This window comes from Podarcis muralis, chromosome 13 (genome assembly GCF_964188315.1).
Source record: "Podarcis muralis chromosome 13, rPodMur119.hap1.1, whole genome shotgun sequence".
NCBI lineage: Eukaryota > Metazoa > Chordata > Lepidosauria > Squamata > Lacertidae > Podarcis > Podarcis muralis.
The window spans coordinates 42,643,287-42,655,539 of NC_135667.1; the positions used below are offsets into that span (position 1 = coordinate 42,643,287).

A 12,253-nucleotide genomic window follows, 5' to 3' on the forward strand; every position below is an offset into this window, starting at 1 on the left:
AATTCTGTAACTGTCACACAACTCATAGTTCTGCGGTTAAATAACATCTGCTGATGAAAATTAATTGTAAACGCATTTGCTGTACTGTATTTCCCCCTCTGAACTTCCTTGCTAAAAAAACCTTAAAAACCCCTTATGGTTGCATGCAAATTAAATGCATCTCATTCTCCTTCTTCCAAGCACACTGCTGGAAGCTGCAGTGGAAATTTGAAGGCTACGGCAAATTTGGGTTTGTTGTTGTTGTTTAGTCGTATCCGACTCTTTGTGATCTCATGGACCACAGCATGCCAGTTTTCCACTGCCTTTTGGCAAGTGCTTTTTTCAGCCTTGCACACACAACCCGTAACGCAGGGGTCAGCAAACTTACCGCGCCTTGGGCTGATGTCTCCAGCGCCGAATGTGCGGAGGGTGAGGGAGCGTGTGCCCTTATGCGCACACAATATTTCCAGCGCACTTCCAGGTCGGAGGAGCACCGGAAATAGCTTGTGTGCATGTGCATGGGCCTCCTCCGACCCAGATGTGCACCGGAAATAACGCATGCGCATGCGCAAATAACGCATACACAAATAATGCTTGTGCATGTGCACAAGCTATTTCCGGTGCTTCTCCGAAGTGGGCAGCTGCACAGGAGCGCAGCGCTGGTAAGAGCGGGCGGCGGCGCCCAAGAAAGATGTTAAATTATTTTTGTATGCCACAACGGCCGCCCGAATGTTACTTGCTAAAAATTGGAAAACACAAGAACTACCAACAGTGGAAGATTGGCAGATGAAGATGATGGACTTTTCGGAGCTAGCTGACCTGACTGGAAGAATCCATGACCAGAAAGAAGAGGAGTCGCAAGAGGATTGGAGGAAATTTAAGGACTATTTGAATAAATATTGTAATATAAAAAATGTGAAATTACTTGAAAGAAAGAAATAGGCCTAGGATTAAACTAAGTTATAATTAAATAAATGGGATTTAGAATGTTAAGAAAAGTGAATAAGATGGACTATAATTGGAAATAATTGTTTTAGTTTAATAATGATATTGGAAAGCTGTTACTTTTAATTACAAGGAAACTCAGAAGGGAGGGATTTGAGGAAGTCAACCAAGATGTTTAAAAGGTTGGATTTGTGAAGAATTAAGTTTTGTTTTGTTTTTGTTTTTCTGTTTTCATGTATCATTTTGCTTTGTGGTTTGTGTTATTGTGGAAAATTTAATAAAAAATCTATTTTTAAAAAAGCGGGTGGCAGCGGTCGCCGCGGGCCGGAAAAACGAGTCCCTCAGGCCTTATCCAGCCCGCAGGCCTTAGTTTGGGGACCCCTGCCGTATTGCATCGATTTATTTATTTTTAATCCAAAGCATTTCTGTACTCCCATATCATAAAGTATCAGGGCAATGTACAGCTAAAAATAAAAGACCGTTTAAAAAGAATCCAAATAATGACTAAAATGACTGGTTAATCGGCTTAAACAACTGCAAAGACCTGCTGGTGTAAAAAGATTCTCAAGAGCTGTCCTAAGTCTGTGGAATGCTCTCCCTAGGGAAGTTCGCCTGGCGCCTTCATTAAACACCTTCAGGCGCCAGGCAAAATCATTCCTTTTTAACCAGGCCTTTGGTTGATCTGATTGACATCCAATGCCCTTTTTAAAACGTGGCTCTCTTTTTGGAGGGGCCGTGTTATTGGGTGGTTGTTTTTTAATTTTGATTGTATATTTTGTGGTTTATATGTTGATCTTTTCTGTGAACTGCCCTGAGACCTCCTGGTATAGGATGGGATATAAATTCAGTAAAAAAATAAATACATAAAAGCAATATGAATACTCTGCTCCCATCCAAAGGGCAAGGATGTGGTATTTTTTTAGTGACTGCACGACAAGCAGGTGTGATAAAGCCTCACCTGTTGGAATTCTTTCCATCACTCAGCTTAAAGGCAAAACGAGCCTTGCATGGAAACAAAGGGAGGGAGGATTAATTAGTTGATCGACGAAGCCAGAATTTTAATTTATGGCTGTGGCTGCTGAACTTGAGTGTAATTCCAGGGAAAAAGGTAAAAGGCGGATCTAGACGGATCCTCATGAATTCATATGATTTTTTTCATTCAAATTAAATAAAACCACCATGATACTGTAGACCATGTCTTACTCTGTAAAGGTAAAGGGACCCCAGACCATTAGGTCCAGTCGTGACCGACTCTGGGGTTGCGGCGCTCATCTCGCTCTAGACCATGGGAGCCGGCGTTTGTCCGCAGACAGCTTCCGGGTCATGTGGCCAGCATGACTAAGCCACTTCTGGAGAACCAGAGCAGCGCACGGAAACACCAGTTACCTTCCCGCCAGAGCGGTACCTATTTATCTACTTGCACTTTGATGTGCTTTCGAACTGCTAGGTTGGCAGGAGCTGGGACCCAGGAACGGGAGCTCACCCCGTTGCGGGGATTCGAACCGCCGACCTTCTGATCAGCAAGTCCTAGGCTCTGTGGTTTAACCCACAGCGCCACCCGTGTCCCATCTTACTCTGTAAACAGCATCAAAAAAATCATGCACCCACTGTTTCGTGGGGCCGCAGGGGTGCAAAAACATGGTTAAAAAACACGGATCCTCATGGATCCTCATGATTTTTGCACTAGATCAGCCCAAAGTCACCATCAGATCAAATATCATGGCCATGGGCACAGCATGTAACACAAAAATCACGGATCCACGGCTTCCTGGTGACACTGGGCCCCAAAACGTGGAGATCCGCCTTTAACCCAGACCCTAATTCTAGGTAAATTCAGCCCAGAATACAAAATTTGAGAATATGGCGCAGTTAGTGCATTACGATCTTGTAAGCTTCCTCCTGCTCAAATGGTCACTTTGCTTTTCTAAGCTTTTCGCATGGCTTTTGAGTCGATTCCTAAACGTTACGCTTGCAAATTCTTAAACTGGCAATCAAAAGAGCAAAAAATCCGTCCAGGGGGCACCCGGATTTGAACCAGGGACCTCTTGATCTGCAGTCAAATGCTCTACCACTGAGCTATACCCCCTCTTCCGGCAACATGCTGGACTTCAACGTAAGGAAACCAAACTCGAAAATCGCGTCTTTCTTTCCAAAAGGGATTAATGGAGATTTAGCTGAGAAACGCCCTCTAATGCCAGAGCGTGCAAAGCACCGGTGCACCAAACGCCCAAAAATTGCTGCTGAACGTTAATTCGGTTACAACAAAAGCCGGTTACGGTCCCCAAACTTAGACAATTAGCGACTCATTGGGGAGCAACTGATTTCCAATTTAAGATACTTTAAAAAAAAAATGTGAAAGCTTTATTTATGTTTAACAATTGCCGGTTTGTTAGCAGCGTTTTATATAGGCTGTGAATTGTTTCACTGGTGATTTGCTGGTTATATGTTATGATCAATGTACTTGTGATACACTATTATAGTGTTGTTTGTTTCTCGCCTTGGGATGCGTTGGAATGAAAACGGCATAGAAATGATTTATATATTAAAAAATCAATTTATATAAAATATAAATCAAAGGGTTTAAGGCGGGCTCCTCCTGAAAGGTCTTTAGCCCCCAGTCCCAGATATATGTGAGCTGCTTTCAAATTGCGATCAGTACGGGGTAGAGCGGGAGAGTCTTAATCTCTGAGTCTTGGGTTCGAATCCCGCCTCGGGCAAAATATTATTGCATTGCAGGGGGTTGGACTAGATGACCCCTGCGCTGGGTCTCTTCCCACTTTATGATCCAGATGCTCAGAGAGACGATCAGCTGCTTTCATTCATTCATGTGTTATCCCAAAGTCTCGGGACAGGGTGGAATTAGGCAGCTCCAGAATATTTGGGGGTGAACCGCAGTTTTTCGGCGATGATGGAAAGTCACTCTGCACATGCTCGCGGGTGGCGTCGGCTTGCAAAACGACTAACAGCACTTATTATAATTTATGAAACCGCAAGAGTAGTCGATTTATAGGGTCGATCATCTAGCCTGACAACCGCCCTGGGTCTACAATCCATCCATCCATCCATCCATCAATCAGTCCATCCATCCATCCATCCATCAATCAATCAATCCATCCATCCATCCATCCATCCATCCATCCATCCATCCAGCAAGCAAGCAAGCAAGCAAGCAAGCAAAACAAAATTCCATTTCAGTTCAAGCCCTTTTTTTAAAGGCTGCACGGTTCTGCTCGGTTACACGGGAGCAGCGCCCATTGAAGATTTGCAGGGGAAGAGCGGTTGCAGTTAAGCGCGGGGGTCACTAGGTGGCGCTGCGGCCGGCGCTTCTGGATTTCCGCCTCCTCCGTCACGTGAGAGGGGCGCCGCCTCACGTGACGCGGGCGCCTCCCGAGGAAAAACTACTAACTCTCCCGGCAGGCCTTGCGCTTCCTTTTCATTTTTTTCCGCCGGCCGCTCAAGATGTCCAAGCGAGGTGAGGCCTAGCTTGCTGAGCCGGGGCTGCGGGTGGCGCGGAATCCGCCTCCATCCCGGCGCCTCGGCGGGGATAAGGAGACGCCTGGTGGCGGGTTGCGCGCGTGGGGACCTTGGCTGCCGCGGGGGCAGCGTATTTCCGCGTGGAATACCGTGGGGTGCGGGGGAAGGGGACTCTGGAAATCCAAAGGAAGCGTTGGGTCGGGTGGGAGAGAGGTGCTGCTTAAGGGCCCCGCTGGCACCCTCGGCGAACACGCGTTCAGGGCCTTGAGCCGCATTCTGACGTGCTGTTAAGGAGAGGGTGCCGAGACGTGTCCGCGCCCGTGAAGCTGTACCGAGTTAGCGAGCCATTATACACGTCCCTGCTGGAGAAGAATTAAGAAAAACGGGTTGTGGGTTAGCAGAGGAAGGACATGCACTCAAAATACGTGTACTTGGTCTTAGGCCTAAGAGGAAGACTTGGGCAGGATTTGCAGCTTCTAGAGCGCTTTTAGTATGTGGGGTGCTATATCCTTTTCCCAGAATAAGGCCGCCTGGTCTTCTGCCCTGGCCTGGATTTTCCTGTAATGATGATGATGATAATACAGTAATAATAAGAATAATAATTTAATATTTGCACCCTGCCCATCTGGCTGGGTTTCCCCAGCCACTCTGGACGGCTTCCACAAAGACCAAAAATACACTAAGTTGTCACACATTAAAAACTTCCCTGATCTTAAGCATGTATAGTTGTTGTTTTTTAAAGCCTGCGTTTAAAAATCCAGCTTCTATTGTGCTAGCCATCCAAAACCTCAGCAGACGCTTAATATAGAATAAAACCACATCCAAATCTAACAGAAACCTTCGCTATAAGGACAGATAAAATAGAGGAGAGTCTCGTGTGAACTGTGTAAATCAGATCTACAATTAATGGCTATTTTATCTAAATTCTTTGCCCTGATCTTCCTAGCTGCCAGAGCAACTTTATAAGTTGTAAAGTTGACAGCATCACTCAGCAGCCATTTCACCTTCTCGTAGTTAAAACGATAGTTTTTTTATTAAAAAATAATTTCCCCCCTGTTTACTGCTACCTCCAGTCCCCTTCCTTTATTTTCCCTTCTGTGGAATTTCAGATTGTAAGCTCCCAAAGGCCTATATTCTGTAAGGAACCAGGCAGTTGTGGGTTCAAACCGCCAATTGGGCGGAAGATTCCTCCATTGGCGGACTTTATGACCCTCAGGATGCTTTCCAGCGATATAATTCTGTGTCAATTTTTAGTGCTGTTAATATATATAATTAAAGAAAGAAAGAAGAGGCATGCAGTACCGTCATGTTTATCACCCAGGAGCTGTAAGCCTTAATCTTTCTTATTGCATGTTAAAATACATAGTAGTTGGGCCTCCCAGAGTTTCTGGATCAGGTATGGAAACTTGTGGCCCTTGGAACATTATTGGACTCTGGTGATCATCTTCAGCCAGTGTGGCAAATTGCCAGGAGTGACGGAGATTGTATTCCACAAAATCTGGAGGAGCACACCAGTTCCCCATACCTGGTGAACAGGGTGGGTTTCCCTGGGTGGTGTGACGTAGGTAGTAGGTTTTCTTTCATTTATTTCGTTTTGAAGAGCTGAAAGTTTTCATCTATTAAAATTGAATATCAAGTAGCCATGCATGAAACTGCTTAGGTTTCGCGCATCACTCTTTAAAACTCGTCGTTTAATTCATCTTAATAGACCGGTACAGCTTATTGGAGCTGAACAAGAGAGCAGTTGGTCATGTCAGCGGTGATGAAAGAGTGGTTTTGCGTAGAAAAGGGGCTTGTGGGTGGAGAAAACCCTTACTGTTTTGGGAGAAGCGAAGCAGACCTTAAAAAGTGGTAGACGTTGCCTGGGTCTTGGGCTAACTGTATGTCTTTCATCCCTGTCTCCATAACAGGACGTGGTGGTTCCTCTGGTGCGAAATTTCGCATCTCCCTTGGTCTCCCTGTGGGAGCAGTTATAAACTGCGCAGACAACACTGGTATGTAGTAGTTGGAAAAAATAATATAGTACACCCCACTTGTTCTTCTTTAAGCTGTATTACGAGAAAAGCTGAGGTGCTGAAGTTTTGTTGCTTGTTTTAGAATTTTGCTGTGCAACTGTGGAAAGGTACAAGTGTTCTTCTATGATTTGCCTGTAAAAGGTTCTGTGTTCAATCTGCGCCATCTCCAGCTGGGATGAGAAAGCCAGCAGTCTTGAGATTCTTGGGAGCTGCTGCCAGCCAACCTAAGCTCTAGCTTACCTTCGAATTTTGGGTTGCAAGCATCAGGGCAGAAGGAGGAGGAGGCAGTTGGAAGAAGCTTCCCTACGGTGCATTGATCAGCATGCAACTTACTATTCCTCTTATCTGAAGAAGTGTGCATGCACACGAAAGCTTATACAGTGGTATCTTGGGTTAAGTATTTAATTTGTTCCGGAGGTCTGTTCTTAACCTGAAGCACCACTTTAGCTAATGGAGCCGCCTGCTGCCGCCGCACCGCCAGAGCACGATTTTTGTTCTCATCCTGAAGCAAAGTTCTTAACCCGAGGTACTATTTCTGGGTTAGCGGAGTCTGTAACCTGAAGCATATATAACCCAAGGTACCACTGTACCAAGAACAAACTTAATTGGTCTCTAAGGTGCTACTAGACAATTTATTATATACATTTTGACTGCATCAGACCAACACAGCTACCTACCTGAATCTATTCTTAGGTTGGTGTAGATGTTTGCTGGCTTTTTGTTCAGTCAGAATGGTGGCATATCATGACGTGGGTTCCACGAAGGGTGATTTATGGATTCTTGATCCTAGCTGGGGAGAGAGGGGTAAAAGTGAATTCCTTTGCCTTGATCTCTTTCCATTTTGAATTTGTGAGAAGGAGCGGCCCTTATTCAGTTCTGACTCTAAACAGCAATGCTCATCAAAAATGTAACTGGGCAGAAGCAGCAGGTTTCCCCTTCTGAAAAGCACTTGTTGGGTCTGCTTTCCCGTGGCCCAGGGAGTTGTCGTAGAAGGGTACAGCAATAGCACAACTTTTGGGTGAGGTGACAGCTTGTGCTGCTTTGCTTCAATCAGTTGTGTCACATATACTTGAAGAGGAAGTCTCTTTAACCTTTGCTCCGGGATGAATAGAATGAGAATGATTCTGTTTCCTTTGCAGGGGCCAAAAATCTATACATCATCTCTGTGAAAGGGATTAAGGGGCGCCTGAATAGGCTGCCAGCTGCTGGTGTGGGAGACATGGTAATGGCTACTGTCAAGAAAGGCAAACCAGAACTCAGGAAGAAAGGTGAGTGGTGGAGGAAGCTGGATTCATGGATTTGAAGCCCCCTTACTGTGTTAATTGTATTGCGACTATGGGTAGCGAGAAAATAGCTGATCATAAGGCAGAACAGTGTTGTGACCTTAATTGTGTTGATGAGAGATGGAATGAGCCATTTTAAAATAATGGAATATATATATATATATATATATATATATATATATATATATATATATACACACACACACACACATACGTACATATGTACACACACACACACACACACACACACACATATATATATATATATATATATATATATATATATATGCAGGTTTTGGTGTCCTCGGGTGTCTTCCCGTGTAAAAGTTGGGGTGTCTAGGCGACGTTTCGACGAGGTCTCACTCGTCATCTTCAGGCTGGTGCTTTCGGCTTCTTGTTACTGGAACAGAGCAGGATCTCAGTGTTTGAGTTCCTATAAATCAACAGTATTTATAGGAACTCAAACACTGAGATCCTGCTCTGTTCCAGTAACAAGAAGCCGAAAGCACCAGCCTGAAGATGACGAGTGAGACCTCGTCGAAACGTCGCCTAGACACCCCAACTTTTACACGGGAAGACACCCGAGGACACCAAAACCTGCATTCCTGTACCCGTGAAAATCTACGAAAGCATATATATATATATATATATACATACACACACACACACACACACACACACGTAGTGTTTGTGCGTGTTTTAGTGTTAGTCTCCCAGAGGGCAGGTGGATCCTCACGTTAGTGTTGGATGCTATGCCCAGAGCCAAATATATGCTGCACTCAAAAAAACATTTTGCTCCAAGAAAAGGTGAATTGTGTCCTGTAGTTTAAATAATATGCTGGCCATTGATGTCCTGTCCATTAGAAATCCTGCTTCAGAGCCAAGGCTAGCTAGGTCCACCGAAACCTATGTACTCTACATCTTGTTTTCATTGAATTAAATGGTAGGCTTAAGCCTATATAATCCATACACATATACTATCAACTATAGAGCCCTAAGGAAATTGATGTTTAGGAGGGTGCATATTACCTTTGAGTTTAAGCCCAAGGGTTTTGGTGTACCTGTGCTGCATATTCTTTATTCGGCAGCTTGTACTGAATTTCTCTTCCTTTCTGCAGTGCATCCGGCAGTTGTGATTCGTCAACGGAAATCGTATAGGAGAAAAGACGGGGTGTTTTTGTACTTTGAAGACAATGCGGGGGTCATAGTAAACAACAAAGGGGAAATGAAAGGTATGGTTGCTGACTTGGGAGTAGGAAGCAAAGAGAGTCCCACCCCGCCCCCCCTGCAAAAGCCACAGTAAGCTTGCAACTTGCGTGGGGCAGAGGTTGCGTTCTGGGGGGTTGCACATGAAGCTGAAATTGCATATAATCAGAACAAGCTCAGAACTGCCCCCATGCGACCCTCCCTACATTTCTGAAGCCAGTGGGCCTCCTCCCCCCCCCCCCCAAGACTTGCTTAGCTGTCTCTGGAAGGCCCACAGCCTGGGCAAAACCAAAATCCCAGGGCCTAGTAAGCAAGGCGGAGGAAGTGCTTAAAAGCTCTTTCTGCACTGAGAAAACCCAGCATGGAAAGAGCTTTTAAGCTCTCCCCCTTGCGTGCGTTTAATTTGTGTGATTGTAGCTGGCCGGCCGTAATTGCGCAAGTAAAAAGAGTGCAAATTGCGAGTCAACTATATTGTGAATTGATTGCTTCAGGTTTGGCTTTGCAGCTGATGCTGCCATGCCAGTGTGTTGATGACTTCTTCCCAAGACTCATTTATTAAATACAAATTCAGTAAATATGTTTCATAGGAATTCCTTTGCCAGTGTTTAATGGTGGTTTTTACAATTTTTGCCCCCTCCAGGCTCTGCTATCACAGGCCCCGTAGCCAAGGAATGTGCAGATCTGTGGCCCAGGATCGCCTCCAACGCTGGCAGCATTGCATAAACCTGTCTTGTAAACGTCCAATAAAAAAGTGGTTGTACCAAACTCGTTGACTTGTAGCAACTTCACAATTTGTGTAAGGTGTTTGAGTGAGTTGGCTTATTGGCTCCTGAAGAAAGCAGAAAAGCTTGGGTCAATCACTCTCCCAGCCCAATCTCATAGGGTTGGTGTGATAAAATGGGGTGCCCCTATGTGTGCCTTGTGTTCCCTGGTGTAAATGCAATAAATAGTCTGAAAGCTTCAAAAGAACAGCTTTTCAACTGTTGGCCTTTCACTTGTCCAGTAACAGGGGTAATCCCTCTTGGATATTTTGTTTTAACTTTCCTGCTATGTGTTCCCAGTTCAGTGAAATTATGCTTTCATGCAACTTTCTTGCAATTCATCTGTCTGCCAGAAAACACTAGGATTTGGGCTTGTACCTAGGCCTTAGAGCCTTAATATCAGTCTTCTGAGACTCGGGGTCTGCTTTCAGCAACAAGTGTGCAGGAAGGTTAGCTCATCTCTAAGTCATCCTGTGATCCAGTTATGGGTACATGGGACCAGTTGAATAAGCATACTCTATGGTGATTTCCCAGCTTGCGCAAGTCGTGCCCAGTGCTCTTCTGCATCTTTTCTCTGATCTTTTGGACTATCTGTATTATTTATTACTATTAAAAAAGTTGAGAATCTAACCATTCATGTTAATTATGCAGTTATACCTGTATCGGTTCCTAAGCAAGTAAAATTAAAATATTTTGAACTTTGAAGTTCCAAAGGTGTTGCCGAAAGTATTTCAAGTTAAACTTTTAATCCGTACGGGATAGAGACTTGGGTAGGTTTTTTCTATGCTTGTACTGTTCTATTTTAACTCTGGGCAAAAAAAAAAAAAAAGAGTTAAAATAATTTTAAGCTGTAAAATATATAATGACAAACCGCTAGATCAGGCTTCCTCAAACTCTGCCCTCCTGATGTTTTGAGAATACAATTCCCATCATCCCTGACCACTGGTCCTGCTAGCTAGAGATCATGGGAGTTGTGGGACAAAAACATCTGAAGGGCCGAGTTTGTGGAAGCCTTTCGCTAGATGATCCTGTAGTGATTATTTAGTGGGATGTGTACTTTTTAATGTACTCCTTAACACCCTGTTGGGAGTAGGTCCTTCGCAATAAGAATTTTGTTCAGTACAGCCATGGGAGAATATCAGAATTCTCTATTTTTATTTTTGTATGTCAAGGATCGCCAAACCTGTTGGACTAAGGAGCACATTTAGGAATTTAAAGAACTGCTGGGCATCGCAAAATACCAGTTTTATAAGAAAAGCACACTGATCATCCTCCCACCAACAGGCTAATAATAATAATTGATTATTTGTACCCCGCCCATCTGGCTCGGTTTCATCATCATCATTTTTTTATTTGTATACCGTCTTTCTAGCTTACAATACTCAAGGCGGTTTACAAGCTGAAGAAACAAAAAATGTACAACAGTCTAATGCAATACAAAAATGTGATAATAAAAGAAAACTTTAAGCAACCTACATCAGAAAGTAACAGTCAACAATTATTAGATACAAAAAAATGTTGATGTTGTTTAGTTGTTCAGTCGTGTCCGACTCTTCGTGACCCCATGGACCAGGGCATGCCAGGCACCCCTGTCTTCCACTGCCTCCCGCAGTTTGGTCAAACTCATGCTAGTAGCTTCGAGAACACTGTCCAACCATCTCGTCCTCTGTCATCCCCTTCTTGTGCCCTCCATCTTTCCCGACATCAGGGTCTTTTCCAGGGAGTCGAGTCTTCTCATGAGGTGGCCAAAGTATTGGAGCCTCAGCTTCAGGATCTGTCTTTCCAGTGAGCACTCAGGGCTGGTTTCCTTCAGAATGGATAGGTTTGATCTTCTTGCAGTCCATGGGACTCTCAAGAGTCTCCTCCAGCATCATAATTCAAAAGCATCCATTCTTCGGCGATCAGCCTTCTTTATGGTCTGGGAAAACCATAGCTTTAACTATACAAAACAATATCAACATATAAAAATTAAACAGAAATCCACTCAACAGTTACAATAAATAATTTCTAATCTATAATCAATAAAACAGCAAGCCACAGTATGTAAAAGAATACAATACAAATTGAGAAGCAGAAACTAAAAGGTGGAGCAAGGCAGGTGGAAGGAGGTCTTGCCTGATGGGTGGCTTCAGCCACCTCTGGGTGGCTTCCAACAGAGATTAAAAATACATTTAAGCATCACTGGTAATGAGCATACATCACCAAACAGACTTGACTAGCAGATAGCACCCACAAGAAAAAAACGTATTTTAGGGGAAATGTATGAAGGATGGGACCTAGGGAGATGTCTGATGGCATCATGCTCACGAGCGCCATGTTGAACTCCAGCACAAATATGGCAGGGTGAATTGCTGAGCTCAGAAAGTGATGTCTACATTTGAGTTCTCCCAAGTATGTATGTGATGTCCTTAAGAATATATATATGTACCTTGCTGTGGATGCATATGGCTCCCATCTGAAGAAAGCAGCTAAGAAATCAAGCAGAAAAGAATATTTTTTTCACGGCATAGAAATATTACTCGAGATCTTTAGTTTCTTTGTTAAAAGATTTTTATTACGTATTCTATTCGAGAAATTCCCAACTCCCATG

At 44.0% G+C, this 12,253-nt stretch overlaps 1 protein-coding gene and 1 non-coding gene across 2 annotated transcripts; one reads left to right on the top strand and one right to left on the bottom strand.

Moving 5' to 3' along the window:
* Window positions 1–2,938: 2,938 nt before the first annotated feature.
* On the bottom strand, window positions 2,939–3,010 carry TRNAC-GCA (transfer RNA cysteine (anticodon GCA)). The gene has a single exon. It is a non-coding gene; the product is annotated as a tRNA-Cys (tRNA).
* Window positions 3,011–4,243: 1,233 nt separating this feature from the next.
* Window positions 4,244–9,667, top strand: RPL23 (ribosomal protein L23). The gene is made up of 5 exons (XM_028703067.2): window positions 4,244–4,396; window positions 6,309–6,392; window positions 7,553–7,681; window positions 8,815–8,928; window positions 9,543–9,667. Exons 1-5 carry the CDS (start codon window positions 4,384–4,386, stop codon window positions 9,623–9,625), a joined length of 423 nt encoding a protein of 140 aa, XP_028558900.1. The 5' UTR covers window positions 4,244–4,383; the 3' UTR covers window positions 9,626–9,667.
* Window positions 9,668–12,253: the final 2,586 nt, after the last annotated feature.